Source organism: Protopterus annectens, chromosome 5.part0, assembly GCF_019279795.1.
Source record: "Protopterus annectens isolate FY-2018-M chromosome 5.part0, PAN1.0, whole genome shotgun sequence".
NCBI lineage: Eukaryota > Metazoa > Chordata > Ceratodontiformes > Protopteridae > Protopterus > Protopterus annectens.
Genome location: NC_056735.1, coordinates 277,324,473 through 277,349,143, shown reverse-complemented (window position 1 = coordinate 277,349,143; position 24,671 = coordinate 277,324,473). Strand labels below are relative to the sequence as shown.

The 24,671-nt window shown below is 40.5% G+C and overlaps 1 protein-coding gene across 1 annotated transcript in view; it reads right to left on the bottom strand.

The window, feature by feature from the left end:
• Positions 1 to 24,671, bottom strand: part of PDXK (pyridoxal kinase) — a 933,402-nt gene that overhangs the window by 251,893 nt on the left and 656,838 nt on the right. The window contains exon 6 of the mRNA XM_044072247.1: positions 5,885 to 5,970. Within this exon, the coding sequence (XP_043928182.1) occupies positions 5,885 to 5,970 (86 nt within the window). The remainder of the gene's footprint in view (positions 1 to 5,884; positions 5,971 to 24,671) is intronic.

The window sequence follows — 24,671 nt, the reverse complement described above, 5'->3', positions numbered from 1 at the left end:
GTTTTTGTGAAGTAATGTCCTTCATCCAGAAAAAAATTATTATATCTTCCTTATTTCTCATGAATAATGTGGAATCAGATCCATAAGCAGTTTCTTTTTTGAACTAATCATTTTTGATGCCTGTCTATTCTTGCATTTATGCTTTTTAAAATGTATCTACAATTATGCCATTCAACCCTCTCTGTCTTTGATATCCATAAATCTCTACTTTTTTTTTTGTTTCAGTCAGTGCCTGTGCTAATTCCCTTACATTACTTATAAGTTTAAAGTACCCCAAATGTAAGTATGCCAAATATTTTCCACCCAGTGGGGGTCTCCTAATATATCAGCATCTGTCTCATTATTTCCATTGACTGTGTAGCTTTCAATAACAACAGAACAAAATGCCAAGATGAAGGTCAGGTCATCAATTTACAGTCAAAGAAAATAAAAAGCAATGGTCTGACCATACAGTGGGAAGAATATCTATTTCATTAAATTAGCAATTAAGAGACTTAAAAAGTTATAAATCTACAGTGGATATAAAAAGTTTACCCCCCCCCCCCCCCCGTTAAAATGCCAGGCTTTTGTGCTATAAAAAAATGAGACCACAATAAATCATTTCAAAACTTTTCCCACCTTTAATGTGACCTATAACCTGTACAATTCAATTAAAAACAAACAAATCTGTTGGGGAAAAAATATAAAAAATAAAAAACGCTGGTTGCATAATTATGCTCACCCTTAAATTAATGCTTTGTTGTCTGTGCACACCCTTAAACTAATACTTTGTTGAAGCACCTTTTGATTTAATTACAGCATTCAGTCTTCTTGGGTAGGAGCATGGCACATCTTGACTTGGCAATATTTGCCCATTCTTCCTTGCAAAAGCACTTCAAATCTGTCAGACTGCAAGGTCATCTCTTGTGCACAGCCCTCTTCAGGTCACCCCACAGATTTTCTATTGGATTTAGGTCTGTGCTCTGGCTGGGCCATTCCAAAACTTTAATTTTCTTCTGATGAAGTAATTCTTTTTTGATTTGGATGTACGCTTGGCCTCATTGTCTTGGTGAAAGGTGAACTTCCGCTTCAGCTTTCTAGCAGATCCCTGAAGGTTTTGGGCTAAAAGTGACTGGTATTTGGAACTGTTCATAATTCCTTCCACCTTGACTAAAGCCCCAGTTCCAGCTGAAGAAAAGCAACCACAAAGCATGATACTGCCACCACCATGCTTCGCCATGGGGATGGTGCTCTTTTGGTGATGCGAAGTGTTGTTTTTGTGCCAAACGTACCTTTTGGAATGGTGGCCAAAAGCTCAGCCTTGATCTCATCAGATCATGACACATTTTCCCACATGCTTTTGGGAGACTTGATGTATTGTTTTGCAAATTTTAGCCAGGCCTGGATGTTTTTCTGTGTAAGAAAAGGCTTCCATCTTGCAACCCAACCCCATAGTCCAGACATATGGAGAATATGGGAAATTGTTGTCACATGTAGTACACAACCAGTACTTGCAAGAAATTCCTGCAGCTCCTTCAGTGTTGCTGTAGGTCTCTTGGCAGCCTCCCTGACCAGTTTTCATCTTGTCTTTTCATCAATTTTGGAGGGAAGTCCAGTTCATTGCAATGTCACTGTTGTCCCATATTTTCTCCACTTTTGATGACTGTCTTCACTGTGTTCCATGGTATATCCAACGCTGTGGAAATTTTTTTGCACCCTTCTCCTGACTGATAGCTTTCAGCAATGAGATCCTTTTGATGCTTTGTAAGCTCTCTGCGAACCATGGCTTTTGCTGTAGCAGGCAAATGAATAAATGTAAGGAAAATCCTACTAGGACAGCTGAACGTTACTTGGGGTTAATCAGAGTCTCTTTAACTGATGGCAGGTGTGTACCCAAAAAGACTAAAGGCTGCAATTAAATCAAAAGATACTTCAACAAAGTATTAGTTTAAGGGTGTGCACACACAACAAAATATTAGTTTAAGGGTGTGCACACACAACAAAGTATTAGTTTAAGAGTGTGCACACTTATGCAACCAGCAGCATATTGTTCATTTTTTATTTTTTCCCTTAACAGATTTGTTTGTTTTTCAACTGAAGTGTACAAGTTACAGGTCACATTAAAGGTGGGAAAAGTTTTGAAATTATTTGTTGTGGTCTCATTTTTTATATCACAAAAAACCTAGCATTTTAACAGGGGATGTGTAAACTTTTTATATCCACTATATGTGACTAGCCACTCCCAACTTCGGGGCAGTATACGTATAATCTGTGTATGCCTTTCCTCTGGAAGTCTCTCCAAAACTGGATCTATCACTTTGTTGAAGTCTCCCCTACTATGATTCCAGCCATATTCACTCTGTTTTCTTCAACTGCCTTATGAAATTAAATGAAAGGACAATATCATCAGTACTGGGGCAATAAATGATTCCAATCAGAAGTTCCGGATGTACAATGTTAGTCATCACTACGTTGTTCCACCTTCTCTCCTTATCTGTGAGCTCTTTTATCTCGGTCCAACCCAAGGAGTTAAGAATTAGGATTACAACTCCTCTTTTTGGCTGTGTGACAACAAATTGCATATCTCCAGTGATTCCTATTACCCCCATAATAACTGTTTATCTTTATTTTTTAGTTTAGTTCCCTGTAAACATACCAGTTTTGCTTTACTTTTGTAAACAAAGCTGAATACAGCTTTCTTTTTGAAGGGCATAGAAATACCAATCACATCAAGAGACAGCCCATCAACATCCATTTGTACTTTCTTGTTATTCTTCTGTATTATTTGGTCATTTGAAACAAATGGGAGTTCTTTTAGTCTGACCTGCCTCCCCCACCACTGATGTGTATCCACAAATTCATGGACAACCTGAATGTGAAATAATCTCATTGGCAACTCTAAAGCAGTGCTTAGTAAGGAACCATAATGTGGCCAGAAGGACTCACTTAATGTATGGGTAAATTCTCTCTGGTCTGTTTGTCGTCTCATGAAAAAGCATTATGTTGCATATACCCAAAAACTAATATTCTCATTTATCCATTAACTTTGTGAGTGTACCATTTTAGCATTTGTTAATGAACCCCACTTTTGTAAACGTACAGATCTTAAATATTTACAACAATCAGCAGTCAGCAAAAACATGTTTCAAATAATGCACAAAACCTTTGTCCATTAATTGTGTTCAGCGCAGATCTGTCCATCTTATACAAAGCATTTTATAATGCATGGCAGCTTATATATCTAAACATATACAATATCTAGACTTAACCCTGCAAGCATCACTGCTAACAGCCAATCTACGTCAATGTTACAGATAAATAACAGTTTGTCTTGTTGTTTCCTGAACAGTACAAATGCCATACCATAGCAAACTGAGTCGTAACAAAGCTGTATATACCATATTTATCTGCCTTAGCCCCTTAAAAATAAACAATATAAATGTTTTTATTTGTCCAACTATTATGAGCTTCATTTCACATTCATCTTAGCACATATATTATGTCAATGCTCCCCTCAAGCATTTGACAGCAAGATTACTTCGTCTGCCCTCATAGGGGCACTAAAACTGCCATTATTTGACTTACTCCTTGAGGCTTCAATCGAATCCACCTTGGCTACTTACATTTTTGGCCCCTGAAAGTCCATCTCCACCTGACGGTCTTCATCTGACTATGGTAATGTAAAAAGCTGAGCAAACTCCAAAAAAAAAAAATCGACCAGCACTCAAAAGGTGGTTCCAAATAAAGACATTTTTTTTTTTTGAACTGGGCTAAAACAACAAAATATTTCTTTATCTGGAGCCACCTTTTGAGTGCTGGTCAATTTTTGGGGGTTTGCTTTGCTGGTTTGTGGACCGCTGCACTTGCCGTATGAGGGAAGACTTGCTTTGATTTGCTAATGCAGAAAGCTGGTCATGTCAATTTCATGGTTTCACCTTGTCATCCCTTCTACATCCTTGATGAACGTTATTTGACTTATGTGCATGGATAGCCATACATGAAGCTTTTCTGGTTTTCTCCTTCTACAGATTCATCACCTTAGTTTGAAATAATGCTCTGGGTCTTTCCCTTTTCTTTGAACGTGCTCCAGAATAGTCCACTAAACCCCCATTAATTACAGATACCACTAGGAACAGTTTTTTTCTTAAAGTCCTTCTTGGTTACAATTTATTTTTCCACTTCATCTACCGTTGTAAAAAGCGTCTATATTAGATAATCAAACTTTTAAAAGCTTGAACGCCATATGGTCGACACCATATGATCGAAATTTTAAAAGTTCAAAAATGTAATTAAAAAAATTAACCAAAGCCCCCATACACGCTGCACCCACCACACCCCCACACTACAGTGCAGAAAAGGGAAATCTTCCCATTCCGCACTCTACGGAGATCTCCATTGAAACGTTTGAACTTTTAAACGTTCGATCATATGGTGTTGACTATTATGACGTTCAAACTTTTAAGAGTTTGACAACGTGATATAGACCCTTGTAAAAGTATATATTTGGTTTCCTTTCTCCAGATACAAACACACAGGGAATTTTAGCTGCACAGTAAAGCTTGCTCCCTTGAAAAATATGAGACAGACTCAAAAGCCTTTCTCTTTAACAGGCTGTACTGTAGTCAGCACAAATTTCACTGTGCCCCTCCCCCATTTTGCGGTCATTATCTAACAGTCTGGCCTTTAACATTATGCTCAACTTGTCTATATCATTTAGGATGGATATCTGCTTTTAGGAATTCTAGGAGTAATTCTATGGTGGTACTCAACAACAGCAATGCTTTCCAAACCCAGTAATTGTTTTAATTCTCCTGCAATAAAAGCTCTGGGATCATCGCCCTCCACATTCTCAAGTAAACCCAATATTATTACACCATGTCCTATTTTCCACATCATCCAATCTAGTAGACACAAGTTCAATTACTGTTTTATGTAGATGCAGCATGTTTGCTTTGTGTCTCTACAAGTCTCTTGTACTCTCTGATATATATTTTTGTTGTGTAGTTACTAAAGATTACAGATGATTCAGCTGTGCTTCATGTTTAGTTGTTGTGTTTTTGATATGTGCTCTATCTATTGCTGAACTTTGACACAACTTGGACAAAGATTCTCTTTTTAATATCCTCTGAGATGTTCTCTACCATCATTCCCCATCTTGTCTTTCTTCCTCATGACTAGTTGGGAAACATCACATTCTGGATACCTTCTAATGCCAAATCACACTGCAAGGAATAGTAAAACACTTATTTGGGGCACTTTTAAATCCAAAATGAAGAAGAAAACACAGGAGGTTCATTAAAAGTTTCTACCACACTCCAAGTTGCACGTTAAACATATAGCATGGTTTAGCACAGACACACACACACACACACACACACACACACACACACACACACACACACACACACACACACACACTCTCTCTCTCTCTCTCTCTCTCTCTCTCTCTCTATCCATGTAACAAATTATGCATTCCAGATATGGCACTTTTTAATGTTTCAGCTCTCTAAAGCAAGAAAAACTTTCCCAATGACTACATGCTGCAGACACCCATATACTTTCTTATATTAACTAACATCTAGTGGGTAAGACTGCAATATTCACTTGTCTTTCCGAACAGCTAGAAGTACAGAAAGTTCACGTTTGTAGTCTGGCAAGGCCTACATCTCAGTTCAGCCCATGGCAAACATTACAGGACAATGTGGCATATTAAGAAAACAACCTAAAGTGGAGTGTTTGTGTGTGTGTGTGTGTGTGTGTGTGTGTGTGTGTGTGTGTGTGTGTGTGTGTGTGTATGTGTGTGTGTGTACACGTATGACTGCATATTTAGGATGTTTAACTGTTGAACAAGCTTCCTGTATACAGTGAGGTTTCTTATATAAATGAAACATAAAACAGCACTTACTCTGCTTCATACTGATTGGGAGTTATAATATCTGAAACGGGCACAACTTTATATCTGTAAACTGGCAGCAAATCCTCTGGAACGTACTGAAAGGAAATGGATAGAAAATGTGCATAAGTGTTTAAAAAGAACACTTTTTATTTAATAGCATATATACAGACATCAATATAATTTCATTATCACTCATAGAGATGGAAATGGATTTCATTGAACTATACAATGGATTCATAAATTAGGCAAGCTTCCTTATTCACTAAATAAACATATTTGGAAATTACAAGTTAATATAGTTATGAACATTAATTTAAAATGGTTACAAAGAAAATAATCTGACTCTCCACAGGTGTATGAGGAATAACAAGTTAACCTGATGGAATGTTTCTCATGTGACACATGTAATAAGGTACTATTTTGAATTTTATAAAAGAAAATACCAATAAGACTGAGAAGGTCAAATGACTACTAGTGGAAGAAAGAGGTGAGGGAGGAAGGTTATTTAAAAAAAGGTCTGAGGATGGATATGGTTGTTGGACTAACTTTGAAAACCTGTGCTGATTCAACACCCATGTCATTAAGGTGAATACTGAAGCCAGCCTAGACATGAAGTACAGTCCTCATTTCATACAGTCCTCATTCACATAAAAAGACTGATGCAATAGACAGAGTATACAGGGCCCCTTAATCGCGTTACAGACCAAGTAATACCACTTCTATCATGGGGGAAGATATGTGAACAGTGAAGTACTACATTCACAACTGTATGAAAGTCTCCCCTGTAGTCAACAACCAATGCACCTTCTGTGAATGGAGATCTGCAACTACTAGCAATGTATAACCTATAAGGGGAAATAATGAGTAGCGACCACAGCATATATATATATATATATATATATATATGTGGGTCTACTTCATTTGCCCGAACTTCCAATTGCCCGACACCCATTTGCCCGACCCCATTTGACCGAAATTTAATTTGACTGACAAGTATTATTGGCAACAAAATGGGATATGCCCCCTTCCCCACTGTAGTGTGACCCTGGAGTTAGAATATATAGTTAGGGGGGTGTGGGGGGTGAAGCCCCCCACTTACTTCTGTTGTACTAAGCAATATTCAAGCAAAACTAAACAATATAATATGTGCCCCCTACACCCCCCCAACTATATATTCTAACTCCAGGGTCGCACTACAGTGGGGAAGGGGGCATATCCCATTTTCTTGCCAATAATACTTGTTGGTCAAATGAAGTGTCGGTCAAATGAAATTTCGGTCATTTGGTCTCGGGCAAATGGAAGTTCGGGCAAATAAAGTAGACCCATATATATATATATAGATATAAAACAATTACAGTAACGGATTCTGTGCATCACTCAGTCCTGATAAATAAACTTGATCATTTATTAAAAATGTACAAGAGGGGAGGAGCCTAGATGGCACAGAGTTAACAGCTTCTTCACAGAGCTATGCAATTTGTTAAAATTATTGACTGAAAACAATGGTGCATTAATAGCTTTTCCTATCTCTGCATTTTACTAAATACATTTCTTATGAATCTGGAAAGTTTGCTATTTTTTGAAGAAAATTTCCAGTCAAAATACTTAGGGTAAGAGTTTTCCTAACACAATGAAGGATTAGCAACTCAAACAATCATCAGACTGTCTCTGTCTATTCATAGATATGCTGCTGTTTTTTCAATTTTACTTTGACAATCATCATCATCATCTCTTTTTGGGTTATCCCGTTTAGGGGTCTATTACCTTCATATTGTTCCTTGTCTTCCTTGTCTCCTGTTCTGGGATGGGTGTAGGTCACTGCTGTCCTACTTTACTTACAAATTGCTACTTATTAAAATTCTACTGTGATATTTTATTAATTTTTATGTGTCTATATGTGCAACTGTTTCCTGCATTGAGAATGGAGCATTGTAATTTCGTTCAGCTACACTGCTGTGTAGTTCTGAATGATAATAAAGTTTTCTTTGACTATTAAGAAAGAATCACCCCAGGGGACATCAGCATTTTATTTTATTTTTATTTATTTTTATTATTTATTTTACATTTGTTGACCGGGCTAGTCTAGCTGGATATATTTCCATTTTCAGTAAAGGCCCAGGGAGAAAAGCTCCACATAAAACATAACAATGAAACATATTGTTAATAAACACATAGAATAAAAAAATAAGAAAAAATTAGTAATAAAAAATTGGTAATTATAATAATAAATTGGTGATAAAATTAACAAAAATTAAGGCACATCATCAGTAGAAGTCATGACTAGATTTAGGTCAGTTTGAAAGCATTGCAAGACTTAACTATTAAACACAGATTTCAAAAAAACCTACAAGAACTCAAAGAGGACAGTCGAAAACTACCATGTGTAATCTACTTGTATTCTGGATATTGCTTTTGGGTGCTCTGACAGGGCACGTTACACCATGATTTTGTTTTTTATATATGTTTATTTTACTTTCATCGCATGCTGTTATTTTTTTTCTTAAACTGTGTAACAACGTGTGTGTATATCTTAATTTTCAGTTGTATAACTGTATAAGAAGCTTTTCTCTCAGGGCATCCATTGAAAATAGGCTCTTTTTGGCCCAATGGACTATCCCAGTAATCAAACTGTAACTAAATAAATAAATAAACAAAATAAAAATAAAAAAACAAATATATTCAAAGGCTTATTTCAACAGCTTCAAGCAAAAGTCTCAGATGTTGAGAATGCTGTACCTGACATTGATACGAGACTTGAAGAAAAAGAATCTCAAATGTTAATTAAAAAAAAAAATTCCTGGTTAGTGGAAAAACTTGATGACTTGGAGAAAAGAGAGAGAAGAAATAACATCAGAATTTTCGGTCTGGCAGAGAAAACACAGGGTGATAACATGGCCTCCTTTCTGTCAGCATGGATTCCTAATGTTCTTAACCTACGAGATAGCTTCTCTTTTGAGACAGAAGGAGCTCACAGATCCACTGGGAAATCTGATATTACTGCATCATTGAAACCAAGATCTAGTATATCAAATTCTTATCCTATTTAGACAAAGAACTGGTACTAAAATCTGCTTAGTAGAAAGCTCCAATAAAAGTTGATCATTCAAATTACAGATCTGATAATAACTATTCATCTAAGACTATGGAACTAAAGAAGAAAACATGGCCGTTAGGGGTCGCCACAGCAGAACTCCGGTCCGCTAATGATTGGCAGTGGAGTTTTTACGGTGCCGAGTTGCCAGCCCGGCATCCTACCTTCAGAGAAGGCACACCCATTCACGCACGCACCTACCTACATGCCTTTAAATGTCACTCGACCGCGGGGAGGACATGAAAACATGGCCATTAATAAAACACCTTAAACAGAATAAAAAAAACACCTAAACATCAAAACACAAATTATCTTTTCTGCAAAAATAAACTACAACTATCTTCTGGCACTAAAATTTTTTTCTACTATAGAAAAGCTCTTTTTTTTATCAAGAATAATAGCATCATTTCCTTTTCAGATGATATGGACTGGTAACCTTCCACCTCTAAAAGATCACCAGAGAAGGAGTCTTGGTCAGATGTAAAGAAAAAGCAAAAAGAGAGGTTTCCAAAACAGCATCTTCTAAAAAAATAATATATCACTTCCATCATTATTGTCTTGCAACATCTTTTAAAGTAAACATGTTTATTTCTGTATTATTTACTTGTTGTAACATTGCCATCATAGCAGGTAAACTTTTTCTATTATTTTTTTTTATCTCATAATAACATCTTATAGAACATAAATATTTGTTACATACAAAATTGCTTACTTCATTTCTCTTATTTTGTAATACACCACATCATATCAGTATAAACTAGATAGTTTAACATATTTTTAGTGTATAAAAAGTAAAAGAACTATAGTAATACTTTTTAATTTAGCTTTTCTATGAGCAATTATAACTGCTTAACATTTAAAATATATTTCTTAATATTTATCACTTGTTTGAAAACTTTTGGTGTAAAACAGGAAGAATAACTGCATGTAGCTTAGTGAACTTAGACCTGCTTGTTTATGTAGGAGATAAGAAGGAAAAGCATAACTATAGATCAGCTTGGTATACTCAAACAAGCTGGGCTGAAACACTGGTGATGTTTGTTCTGATGTGATGATATACTGTTTGTAAGAGCTATGGTATGGATTCACAAAATGTTTGGGTTGTATCCCTGCATGTTTGGCTTACATTGGCTAAGCTTCTGGTGTTATTCTAAGGGGATCCAGTATTTGTCTGCCTGGGATGACATGATCAACAGTCCACGATGCTTTGTCAGAGATGGCCTGCACCTGTCACCCTTAGGATTCCGGATACTGGCTAAGGCTCTTGCCACTCCTATAGTGCCTTTTTTAGGCAAGGTTCAAATGACAAATTCACCACGGTAACAGGTAAAAGCAAGCAAAATCTGAGGGTAATGCTACTCAATGCTAGAAGTCTAAACCTCAAAATGCACTCACTCGAGGCACTCCTTAAAATGGAGAACATTGACATCTGTGCAGTGACAGAGACCTGGTTCAAAGCTCCAGAGAGCACCCCAGGCTTCAATTCATACCACACCTTTCAGCCACCTAACCCAGAAAGAAGCACTAAAGGCAGAGGCGTGTCCATATTCATTAAGGATATCCACACCTCCAGGCTAGTTGCACAGCATAATGCATCCGAGATTATCCAAGTGCAACTAACTCTGGGCAAGACCGCAATCCAAATTGTAGCTTGCTACAGACCCCCCACCATGCCCCAGAATTCACACTCCTCATTTCTTGATACACTGGAAAGTATTAGGGTGCAACCCAACACCCTAATAATGGGCGATTTCAACTACCCCATTAACTGGGAAAACTGCTCATGTACCAACTCTTTTGCTCAATGTTTTCTAGAATTCATAAATTCCAACGCCTTGGATCAACTTATTCACACCCCCACCAGGGGTGGCAATATCCTAGACCTGGTCATTACCAACATGGGAAACCAGTGTTCCACACCAGAGGTCAATTCCTTGTTGGTCAGATCCGACCACATGCTAATCAGCCTAGACATCCACATCCCACCCCCAGCCCCAATTAGGGAAACCATCGTAAAAAACTTCTCCAAAGCCAACTTCACACTTCTTAAGACAGAAGTGACAAACTTCATGACACCCATGCAGACGGACAATAGAGGTATGACTGCCGAATCCTACACAAATGCACTTTATAAGCACTTACACAAGTGCATGGATCATGCTATCCCTAACAGAACCAAGATGTTATCCTCCAAAAAAGGAAGCCAATCTGGTGGTCCTCTGCCATAAACAAACTCTACAACAGAAGAAAGAAACTGTTGCAAAAAAGAGTAAAATCCCATGACTGGAGGAACTCCCTGGTCAACCTCAGTAAGAAGCTGAGATCCCTCATAAAATCCTCCAAAGCTAGTTACGAAAACAAAATTGCCACCGACTCTAAAGACAACCACAAAGCATTCTATAGCTATGTCAAGAATCTAAATGGGAGCACTCAGATCTGCTCTGAGTTACAGCACAATGGCACTAAATATACAGAACCAATTGATATTGCCAACATCCTAGCAGGGCCTATCTCTATACCGGAAGAATGCAAAGTTCCTATAATCACGGCTGCACAGGTAAAAAACACACTCTCCAAAGCCAAGAACACAGCATCCATGGGACCTGACAATATCCCAGGCTACGTTCTACACGAATTACAGAATGAACTGGCACCCTACCTAAGTACCATGTTCAATCATTGTCTCACTGCAGGCTTTGTACCCACTGAATGGTGCAACGCAACGGTTATCCCACTCCACAAAGGGGGAGCCATGACGGACCCCGGGAACTACCGCCCCATTAGCCTGATGAGCCTGGTCTGCAAGGCCATGGAATGTATCATCGTGGAACTCATAAACAAAGACATTGGTAATCTCCAAACTCTGGACCCTACCCAGTTTGTATTTGTAAAAGTCAGATCATGTCTCCTAAACCTGATTGACTTCTTTGAAGCAGTTACCAAAGCCATAGATGAGGGTAAAATGGTTCACACAACTTATCTAGATCTCGCCAAGGCTTTCGACACCATCCCCCACTCTGGAATTATAGATAAGCTCACTAAACTAGGTATAAATCCCTATGTCACAAGATGGGTTGCCAGCTGGCTCACGGACAGAACCCACACTATGAAAGTAGCAGATTCCAAACCCAACATCAGACCAGTGACAAGTGGAGTACCACAGGGTTCAGTCCTGGGTCCTCTCCTGTTTGATATCTACTTCTCTGAAGTGCAGGCCAACACAGAAGGTCTTTGGCTAACAAAGTTTGCAGATGACTGCAAACTAGGAGCCATAATCGAAACTGCTAACGATGTGGACAAACTACAAAAGGGCCTCACTGAGACAGATACCTGGTGTCAAAGCCATGGCCTGAAGCTCAATGCCAAAAAGTGTATTGTCACCCCCTTTGGTAAAAACTCTGTACCCAAGAACTACCACATAGCTGGTAGTGTACTTAATGCTGAAAATGTGATAAGAGACCTTGGGACACAGGTGGACAGTAGTCTCTCCTTTGATAATCACATTGCCACAGTGGTCAGGAAATCCTTCTATGTGGCTCATCTCATCACAAAAGGATTCTCATCCAGAAAAAAAAAAGGTCATTGTTCCCCTCTACTCATCACTCATTAGACCCATTATAGAGTACAACGCCCCTTTTGGTATGTACCTCACAAGACATCTACAACAACTGGAAAGACCACAGAAATACCTCACAAAGAGGATTACTGGCCTCAAACAGATGCCCTATGCAGACAGTCTCAAAAAATTACAGCTTTACTCCATCGCATATCGCCTACTCAGGGGTGATCTCTGCCTAACATACAAAGCTATGTCAAACCCAGAGCTGTTGGACATGCTCCACTTAAAGAAATCCCACTCCCTCCGAGCTACACGCTCTAGGGACCTAAACCTTGTCACCACAATAAACCGAACATGCTGGAGGGATAGATTCCTGTCCCAGAGACTTCCCATACTCTGGAACAGACTACCTATCTATGTTAAACAGAGCTCCTCATCAGCACTCTTCAAGAAAAATCTTGATGATTGGATGGGAAATGGGAAATTCACCCTGGGGATCACTTCTGTGGCTCTGCTCGACAGGGGCACAGGAAAATAAATTTCTTGGGTGGCGAAAGCCAGGGTACATTTTTTGGCTAGGCTTGTATGGGCCCTAGGGCCGATAGCCTAGTACCTACCTATGAACATTGTTGGCATGAGAAGGCTGCTGACTGATGAAGAAGGGTGCGGTTCAGTAGGAACTGTTTGGACGATGGTGAGTTTTTTTTTTTCCTCTTGACTTATGCTTTTCTATTGTAGACATTTGCGATCCATTTTACATATGTTTTGAGGCACTTCTTTGGTTGGGTTGTGCACTGTTTGTGGAGATACACACTGTTTTGCTGTGAGGGAATTTTTGTTCGAAGCTAGGAAAATAGCTCCTTTCTTTTCTTTAGGATTTGTGTAAGTTTTTGAGATGGCTGCTAATTGTGAGCCTCTTTCATTTGGCTCAAGAATTAATTCCCCATCTCACTCACAGCAGTTATTACTGCAGATCTTTGGAAAGACATAACAATGTAGTAGAGGTTATTGGTTGTGTGTCGCTTTATCTTTGCTTATTCCCTGGACACATATGTGCACTATATCTGACCGTACACATCTTTGTGGCTGCTGTGTGTGATGTGGGCACCTTCTCCTGTCCTAATTGTGTGGCAATGTTTTAAAATGAAAAGATGCTTTGATCCAGACTTATAGAAGCCAGCTAAAATAGCATGGTGGATGGGATTAATGATAGGAAAGGGGGGGGGGGGGTCAAAGCAAGAGACACCTAAAACTGTTTTATGCAGTGTTACTGGATCCAGTATATAATGCAATATTATAGTTACACTGCAAACATTATGAATCTGTGTAAAGGGTTAACAATGCATAGATGTATTGGATGTCCTCCAAGAAGTCACTGATAAAACATATCACATATAAAAAAAACATCTAAACAAATATCCACAAAGCCTGAGAGACCGATTAAGTATTATTGAAATCAGAAAACCGATTGTTCACTGGGACTGTACACCAACTTTTTAGCTAGCAAACTGTATATGATAAAAGTGCAACATGAGAAGATTAGATTAAAAGCCTTCTTAGCACTTTTCATTTCTAAAGAAAGAAGTAGAGAGACTCCACTGTTAATTGTTAAATGGAGAAGAATTTGAGGTGTTGGACTCTCGAGTGATGTCCTGGACTCTCGAGTGATGTCTAAGTGTGGTGATATATCTAGGAATATGGGGGCATGGAGATCTGCATATCTCAGAATATATAGCACTGGTTAGACAGGGGAGATTTATGGATTTCTTTTGACCGCTGTACAGATTCACTGTTGTGTCCAGTGTTGATGTAAAGACTTATGTTATATACTAATTACTGCTGATGGCACATTATTTTCTTTATGATACTTTATCTTTTACTGGTGTCTAATTGCTGACAGACAGAATGTTTTTTTTTTTTTTTCAGTTCTTAAGGGAGACATTGGTTCATAGATAATAATGCTTCTCCCAAGAAAAAAATAATCAATTATATTGCTGTTTTGAGATTTGCCACTAGAGGGGAGCAAATATCCAGTTAGGATCACGGGATCAAAGGCGATTACTAGCCTATCGTCATACCTCTCAACCATAACGAATTCTTCAGGAAATACCGGTTCTGAGGGCAAAATATTGGGGTGCCACAAATTCCCATGTGGCCCCTTTAATTTCCCAGGGTTTTTTTTTTTTTATGACTGTATCCGACGTCATTGCGTGCAGGGCATCCACAATGATGTCAGCCAGCTTCATGAGGCTGAGCCATAATTTAACTTTAATGGTTAACCATCTGTGAGACCGCAACCGCGCATTTATTCAGCATCAGCAGCATACATGGCACATCTTTCTTCCCGGCTCATCCAGCAACAGGTAAGCTGTTAAAATTGTTAGGACCAGTAGTCTGCACTGCATTGAAGTGTGTGTGTGATTTATGGTTTATTCACCACACAAAACGTCTTACTTTAACGGTCCTCGAGACTGGCTGCATTGAAGTTGCATTGAAGTGTATTAATTCACAGCACCAACAAAACCCATATTCAGATACACTGCCAAATACTAATTTGCTATTTTGGATATGCAAATACTATGTTCAGCTGTAGTCAGTTGCCAACAGTGTGCTAGTGCTACCAATAATGCATAGTTGGCCTGGAATTGCTTGGCTATATATCCAAGCATTTGATATACAAATGTTCTGATCAGTTCTAATTAGCTGCCTGCAAAAGCTGAAAGTGTGCTACCAATAATGCTTAGTTGAGCTGGAAATTGCTTGGCTATATGTCTGAGCATGAACTTAAGTGTTGCTGTGAAATAACTTTCTTATCTGACTAAAGGAACAAGCAAACAAAACAATTATGCCAGTACTGTGTGGGTGTTACATTAGACGCACATTGTTATGAAATGGTACTTATCTTCAGTCTGAAAGCTGTTACTGTTGGTCCACGGGTTTATTCAATGCAGAGCTTTCTTCCTCGCTCCTTAAACTGTTAACTGTTTATTTAATTCTCTTTGCTCAAGTGTACTGCCAAAAAAAACTGCATTATTTTGGTTAGTGTTGGTCCGCGGGATTTTTCAACGTACAGCTTTCTTCCCGGCTCCTTAAGCTTTTACTGTTTATGTTTACTTAATTCTCTGCTCAAGTGTACTACTGAGAGAACACTGCCAAGAGAAATGCATTATTTTGAAAGTGACTTTGAAAAACGTATTACAAGTACTTAATTCTCTTCCCAAATGTACTGCCAAGAGAAACTTAGAGACTGCATTATGGTGTGTGTGTGTGTGTGTGTGTACTGCGTTATTTTACTTAATTTTCAAGTGTACTGCCAAGAGAAAGAGAAATGTAGGTGTGTAGGTGTGTGTGTGTGTGTGTGTGTGTGTGTGTGTGTGTGTGTGTGTGTGTGTGTGTGTGTGTGTGTGTGTGTGTGTGTGTGTTTGTGGAACTGGGTAGGGAGGGAGATGTGTGTATGCAACCATGCGTGCATGACTGCTGTGGTTTTAGTTTTGCATTGGTATCTGTTGCTGTTTCCATACAGGGGATGTCCAAATTGCACTGAAGGTGTAGTGGAAATACATTTTTCTTGTCACAGCCAAAACTGTCATGAAAAGCAACAAGAAATATTAAAAGTGGTGTGTGGGTCTCAGCAGTGGCAGAGAAGTATGTAAGAGTGGTACAGGATATGTATGAGGGTAGTGTGACAGTGGTGAAGTCTGCAGTGGGAGTGACAGATCCGTTTAAGGTGAAGGTGGGATTACATCAAGGATCAGCTCTGAGCCCTTTCTTATTTGCAATGGTGATGGACAGGTTGACAGACGAGATCAGACAGGAGGCCCTATGGACTATGATGTTTGCAGATGACATTGTGATCTGTAGTGAGAGTAGGGATCAGGTTGAGGACACCCTGGAGAGGTGGAGATATGCTCTACAGAGGAGAGGAATGAAGGTCAGCAGGACTAAGAATGTGTGTGTGTGAATGAGAGGGAGGATAGAGGAATGGTGAGGACGCAGGGAGTAGAGTTGGCGAAGGTGGATGAGTTTAAGTACTTGGGATCAACAGTTCACAGTAATGGTGAGTGTGGAAGAGAGGTGAAGAAGAGAGTACAGGCAGGGTGGAATGGGTGGAGAAGAGTGTCAGGAGTGATTTGTGACAGACAGGTACCAGTAAGAGTGAAAGGGAAGGTCTACAAGAGGGTAGTGAGACCAGCTATGTTGTATGGGTTGGAGACGGTGGCACTGACAAAAAGTCAGGAGTCAGAGCTGGAAGTGGCAGAGTTAAAGATGTTAAGATTTGCACTGGGTGTGACAAGGATGGACAGGATTAGGAATCAGTATATTAGAGGGTCAAGCTCAGGTTGGACGGTTTGGAGACAAAAATAAAAACAAAAAGGAGGAAACTCTCCAGTAACCCACCAGAAAGCTTAGTAAAACTGTGATAAAACACCCGATGCGTTTAAAATCCAAACACGTATATTTATTTATGCACAAAAACACAAGCTTTTCATCGGTAGCACAAAGCAACTTCTTCAGAACGAATACAACGTCACAAAATCAGACCCCTACTTATGTTGAAACATTATGATCACATGATCATCAAGGTATGGGTTCACAAGGTCATAGCTATGTAAAACCCACCCTGGAACAATACTAAACTATAAAAAACAAATCCGCTCGCTCTACTAAAAAATAGAGGATTACAATGAAAACAGTCGGCTAATTGCCTAGTGTTACTCTTGTGAAACTATTGAATTTATAATGTTTATAATTAAAAACTTATAATAGAAAATACCTATAATTAAAAACATAAACCACTGTCGACAAAAATACAGACAGCACTTGTATTAAAACTAAAATCGAACACAATACATGCGCCGGCTGTTTGCCTTATAGTGCTCTTGTGAAACTATTGAATCTATGATGAAAACATAAACCCACTGTCAGTAAAAATACGGACGTCAGTTATGTAAAAACTAATGATCGAACACAGCACATAAAAATACCTGTATAATAGAAACGAAAATAAAAAAATATATAGAAATCTGTTGACTACAAGTTAAAAATACATCTAAATGACCTCAGTACAATTCAATAATATATAGAATGTAAAGCAGAGTGAAATGGAAATGTATATAACCATGTCTGAGTAATATACACCTGATCGCTGTTAGACAGTTATTATTAATTCTAAGCACTCCTGACCAAAAACCTATAACCCTCATAACTCCTTACAGCGATAACCAGATAATAATAATGATGTTAGAAATTATGTTACCCTAATAACCTCTACAATTATGCAAACCCAAAAGAGGGTTGGAAGGAAGAAAAAAAATTGTTTCTAACTAGTAAGTGAATTGATAACATTATGAACTGCTATATGCCAAACAAGAAATATAAGAAATATATTTGGACACTGGTATATCTGTGAAAAGTTGTCATCTATTTAACCTTTTGAGTTTTAATAGGCATGTTATAGATGACATACAATTTATACCAGGAAAATGACAGGCATCTAACCTTAGCTGCCACGTCAATTGTCTACTTTCCAAAAATAAGTGACACTGGTCCTCCCCTACCATCTGACTGTACTTGGTCAATAACTAAAAATTGTACCAGTGCTCAAGTAGTTTATTTGGCCAAGTGTTCCCTCTGTCCGGCTTTTTATGTCGGTAAAATGGACAGGAAACTACAAGAGCGCATATATGAACATCTGTATGCTATAAGAAAGGGCAAATTGGAGAACGCTTTGGCGAAACATATAGCAGATAACCCTAAACATGAGAGTCTGTTCTCAGTTATTGACCAAGTCCAGACTCTGAAAATACATCATCTACAATGTCTAACACAGGAGGAATAGCCAAAGGCCTGTGCTGAGGTAGTAAAAGAAAATCTCTAAGCCTTTTCTTAGATTCTGAGTAGTCTTGGCTCTCCCAGTGGAAGTGCTCCCTCATGGTATGCAGGGTTTCCCCAAAAGTATAATCCTCAGGCGGTAAGACTGAAGGGATAGATTCTTCAGCATCAGAATCCTCGTAAGGAGGAAGAGAGTATTCCTGTTCAGAAGAGGAGTCAGAGGAAATGGAAACCTGATCTGAAGATTCATATTCTGTCTCTTGCCTAGGCCTCTTGTCAAGAGGGGAATGGATTAAGGTAATTAGGTCTTCGGCCATTTTGACCATCTGTATTTTAGGCATGGTAGTCTGTCCAGGAGAATGCTGTACTTGTTTCTTTGTCTTTAGAACTGCTTTAGTCTTTGCTTTGGAAGCTGAAGTAGGCTTTACATATAACTGTGTAGGTCTGAAAACACCCTCAGAAGCCGATGCCTACTCAGCGGCTCCGGACCCATCTAAGGAAATAGTTTCCGAGTGTCCAATACCTTGAGTATCCAGAGGCCTACCTGGCTCCACGTGGGAGTCGTCAGCAGCCTGTGGCTCTGAGGTAGTGGGCACCAGGGGCTGCGAAAGCACCTCACTGAGAACCAGCGAACCGGCGACTGGCTTAGCGGAAGCCTCGTCGTCAGTTTTGGACCTCGGATGCCTGTCCTTTTCTTTTTCCTTGCGCTTTTTATAAACTCCAGTCATCGGCTGTTCCGACGGCATTATATAATTGAATCTTTGGCCAAATTAATGAAAGGCAAAATCATATCGACGCTTAATAGTGCGTTGGTTAAATCTAGCACAAAACCGACAACTAGCAACGTTGTGATCAGGGCCTAGGCAAGGAATACAGTAAGAATAAAAATCCTTATGAGGTATTTGCTTCCCACAAGAAATACAATTGTTAACTTTTTCTGACATCGGACTGGAGCAAGAAAAAAGTTTCCCCAATGGGGTACTTAGCTTTAATGAAGACTTCGAATCTGAAATTCGTTTTTGAAAATCTCAGGAGTCGGCCGACCGGCAATTGCAAACTGCTTTTGCTTTGGGCACCGCGCGGCAAGAAAGACTGAAGAAAATGGCGTTGTCTGCATCTTTTATACCCCTGGCGCACTGACGTCAGGGAAGAGGTGAGAGCAACCGACGCCGGAACTAGACTTTGTAATTCAGGCCGACTGCGAGTAGCCTGCCAGCAGGATAACCCAAGTGTAATGACTGCAACAGTGAAACACGATGAACATCATGCTGGAGGGAAAGGTTCATAACCCATAGACTGCCCATGCTATGGAAGAGACTTTCCATACATGTCAATCAGAGCACCTCACTGGCCCTCTTCAAGAGAAGCCTTGATGAGTGGATGAGAAATAGAAAATTCACCCCGGGGATCACTCCAGTGGCTCTACTCGACACAGGCACTAGGAACTAAGGTTGGGTGGCACTATGCCAGGGTAATCCTATGAGCTGGGCTTGTAACGGCTCCAGGACCATTAGCTTAGTACACACCTATGAACCTATGAATTTAGCTAGGAGCTTAGGAAGTCTTTCAGAGTGGTTTAAAAAAGTACAGTTGTGTACACTTACCATAAATGTAGATGTTCGAGTGTATTCACTGTTGCAGTCATTATATTTGGGTTATCTGCCTGCAGGTAGCCCTCAGCCGGCCTGAATACCAGAGTCTTGGATTCCTGCATCGGATGCTGTCTCTTCTTCCATGACGTCAGGTCGTCAGGGATATAAAACATGCAGCCGACGCCATTACATCAGGTTTTTCTTTCCCCAGATGTCAGGTGCCCCCATAATGGGAAGCAATTATATGTTATGTTACACCTCCAACAAAAAGCAAATACACCGGAAAGCTCAAATACACCAAACAAGAAGGAAAGGTAGAGACAAGAGAAGTCAGGGGGCTGGAGGGAGGGTAACCAGGACTGCAACAGTGAATACACTCAAACATCTACATTCATGGTAAGTGTACACAACTGTACTATGTTCTTCGTGTTTCTCTGTTGCAGTCATTACATTTAGGTACATTCCCAAAGCTAAGGAAGGGAGGAGGAAGTTAGAGAGCATTAGGACCAGCTATTAAGCCCTGCAATACTGCAGTGGCAAAACCAGCTCTGGATTTAGAAAAAATAGGCATGTGGTAATGCTTGGTGAAGGTATGAACAGAGCTCCAGGTAGCAGCTTCTAGGATGTCCCTGGTAGGGACCCCTCTGAGAAAGGCTGTAGAGGTAGATGCAGACCTGGTGGAATGTGATCTTATCCCTTGTGGGGTAGGTTTTCCATGGTGCTTATAGCAGAAATGAATGCAATGGGCTATCCCTTTAGAAATGGTTTGCTTTGAAATGGCCTTCCCCTGTACCCCTGCAGCAAAGCCAGCTAGCAGCTGATCAGATTTTCTGAGAGGCTTAGTCCTGTCCAAATAAAATCTAAGTTGTCTGTGCATGTCCAAAGAGTGCAGAATTCGTTCTCCTTTGTTTTGTGGATTAGGGAAGAAGGTAGGCAAATAAATGGACTGATTTATGGCCACACTAGACACCACCTTGGGCATGAAGGAAGGATTGGTCCTGAGGGAAACCCTGTCTGCATGGAAGATAATGAAGGGCTCCACTGCCATGAGGGCCTGTAATTCAGACACTCTTCTTGCTGAAGTGATGGCTAGAAGGAAGGCTGTTTTCCAAGAAAGGAATTTCAATTCTGCAGTTGCAGCTGGTTCAAATGGAGGGAGAGTGAGCTTTTCCAATACAAAGTTAAGGTCCCAGGCTGGAGTAGGGGCTCGCCTGGGGGGTCTTAAATTTTTTGTCCCTCTGAGGAATTGCTTTAAAAGGAGGTGAGAGAAGAGAGGAGGTTCAGTATTATAATGTGCTGAAACTGCAGAGGCATGAATTTTAATTGACGAGAAGGATAGGTGCTTGTGGAGCATTTCTGTTAAGTACTGAAGAATATGAGGTAAACTGGGCACCGTAGTGCCCATACCCTGGGTCTGGCTCCAGAACAGTATCTTTTCCACTTTTCAGCATAGGATTTTCTAGTACTGGGTCTCCTTGCTTCCAAAATTACCTCTAGCACTTGCTTACTGAGGGATGCTATTGGAGAGCTCAAGGGATTAGCCAGGCTGCAAGGTTCAGGGTTTGAAGCTGAGGGTGTAGAATCTGTCCCACCTGCTGGGACAGCAGTGAAGGTGTGTGAGGTAGGTACCATGGATCTAGCAGTATCATGCTGTGCAAGAGGGGGTACCAGTGCTGCTGGCGAGGCCAGTCTGGTGCAATAAGTATTGCCCTTGGTTTGTCCTGTATGATGTTTAGCAGAACCTTCGAGAGGAGAGGCAGAGGGGGAAAGGCATAAACCGAGAGGCTGTCCCAGGTAAAGGACAGGGCATCCACTTTCCAAGCTTGCCTGTGGGGAGTCCTTGTGCAGAATGTGTCCAATTGGTAGTTCTGGGGGGAGGCAAACAGGTCTATCTCTGGAGTCCCCCATTTGTTCTTCAAGAGGTTGAATATTTTTGGTTTCAGTTTCCATTCGTGTGGGTCCATGAGATTTCTGCTTAGGTCGTCTGCCAGTGAATTTAGCTTGCCTGTCAGGAATTGAGCTTATAGGTGCACTTGGTAGCTTAAGGCTGTGTTCCACAGAGCCATGGCTAGTCTGCAGAGAGGGTACGAGTGGGTTCCCCCCTGCTCGTTTATGTACCACATAACTGTGGTTTTGTCTGTCTACGAATAATTGTCCTGGAAGGATGTAGTCCTTGAAGGCTGTCAGGGAATTCTGTACAGCTAACATTTCTTTTTGGTTGATATGCAGGTGCATCTGACTCGGGTTCCATTTGCCCTGAATGCACTGCCCTGCCAAGTGAGCCCCCCATGCATAGTCTGATGCATCTGTAGTCAGGGTTTGGGCAGCAGGGGGTAGACTGAAAGAGAGCCCCTTGTTGAGGTGGCAGGCCTCTGCCCGCCAAAGGAACTCTGTCTTTATACAAGGAGTGATAGGAATCATTGACTCCAGATCCTGAGAATGTTGACACCACAGGCTTTTTAGATACCATTGTTGTTTCCTCATATGCAGTCTTGCATATGGAATTAGTACAATGCAAGAGGCCATAAATTACAGGGCTTGCAGAATTTCCCTGCAGACAGCTGGGTCTTTGTGGCCAATAGTTTGAAGTAGGCTGTCAAATAAAAGTACAGTTTTGTACCTACCATAAATGTAGATGTTCGAGTGTATACAGTGCTGCAGTCATTACACTTGGTTTATCCTGCCGTCAGGCGGTTCCCCAGTCGGCCTGAGTTCCAAAGTCCTGGTTCGGCGTCAGTTGCTGACGCCTCCTCCCTGTCATCAGTGCGACAGGGGTATATAAGATGCAGCCGACTCCATTTTCTTCAGTTTTTCTTGCCCCAAATAGGTAGGCAATTCAAATTGCTAATAAAACATACATAAGAAAAGCAAGCAACAACTTACAGCTACCACAAATACTCCTCATAGGTAGTAAAGGGTAGAATATAAGTACATACCAGCAAGTAAGAGGAGAAGGAGGGATGGTAACCTGGACTGCAGCAATGTATACACTCGAACATCTACATTTATGGTAGGTACAAAACTGTACTATGTTCATCGTGTTACACTGCTGCAGTCATTACACTTGGGTGGAATCCCAAAGCTGAGGTAGGGTGGCTGGTTCTATAAGGCATTAAGGGTGGCTATAAGGCCCTGCAGCACTGCATTGGCAAAGCCAGCTCTGGATTTAGAGTATAGAGGCAGATGGTAATGCTTGGAGAAGGTATGTACAGAACTCCAAGTTGCTGCTTCCAAAATATCCTTGGTAGGTACTCCTCTGAGGTAGGCAGTTGAAGTGGCTGTTGCCCTGGTGGAGTGAGATCTAATGCTGCTAGGTACAGGTTTCCCATGGTGTGTATAGCAGAAACGTATACAATGTCCTATCCATTTTGAAATACTCTGTTTTGAAATGGCTTTTCCCTGTGCTCCTGCAGCATATGCTACCAATAATTGCTCAGATTTTCTGAAAGCTTTGGTTTTGTCCAAGTAGAAGCGTAACTGCCTGTGAATGTCCAAAGAATGCAGTAGTCTCGCCCATTTATTCTGTGGTTTTGGATAAAAAGTTGGCAAGTGAATAGTTTGGTTTAGAGCCACACTGGATACCACCTTTGGCATAAACGTAGGGTTAGTTCTTAAAGACACCCTGTCCTGGTGGAAAATGAGGAAAGGTTCCACTGCCATTAGTGCCTGTAATTCTGAAACTCTTCATGCTGACGTTATTGACAGGAGCAGAGCAGTTTTCCAAGAGATATATTTTAATTCTGCTGTGTTAGCTGGCTCAAAAGGAGGTAAAGTTAATTTTTCCAAAACAAAGTTGAGGTCCCAAGTTGGAGTAGGTGCTCTACGGGGTGGTCTTACGTTTTTAGCCCCTCTGAGGTACTGTTTTAACAGAGGATTAGAGAAAATTGGTGGATCCGTGTTGTAATGAGCAGAGATGGCAGAGGCGTGGATCTTGATGGATGAGAAGGAGAGGCCTTTGTCCAGCATCTCAGTTAAGTATTGTAGTATCTGAGGAATGTTTGGGACAAGAGGGTCAAGGCTGTGAGCTTGGTTCCAGGCACAGACTCTCTTCCATTTATCCGAATAGGCTTTCCTGGTACTAGGCCTTCTGGCCTCCAGAATGACATCCATAACAGCTTTGGAGAGAGGTATTGTTTGCTTGACCAAGGAATCTTCCATGCAGCTAGGTTTAAAGTCTTTAGCTGGCTGTGTAGTATTTGATTGTTGTGCTGAGAGAGCAGATGTGGGATTTGAGGTAAAATCCAGGGTGGATCTTGTGCTAAGCTCTTTAAGATTGGGTACCAGTGCTGGCGTGGCCAGTCTGGTGCGATCAGGATCATCTTTGGCTCTTCTTGCCTGTCTTTTATGAGTACCTTTGGCAGGAGAGGTAGTGGTGGGAAAGCGTATACTTGTAGGTTCTCCCAGCTGAATGAGACGGCATCCACTTTCCATGCTTGTGGATGGTAACGCCTTGTGCAGAATTTTTGTAGCTGGCAGCTCATTGGGGATGCAAACAGATCTATGTCCGGGCTCCACCATTTCTGTGTTATCATTCTGAATATTTGGGGATTCAATTCCCATTCGTGGGGATCTATGATGTTTCTGCTTAAGTTGTCTGCCAGTGTGTTTTTGTCTCCTTGCAGGAATTGTGCTTGCAGATGAACTTGATAGTTCCACAAGGTCATGGCTTGTCTGCAAAGGGGGTAGGAGTGAGTGCCCCCTTGCTTGTTTATGTACCACATA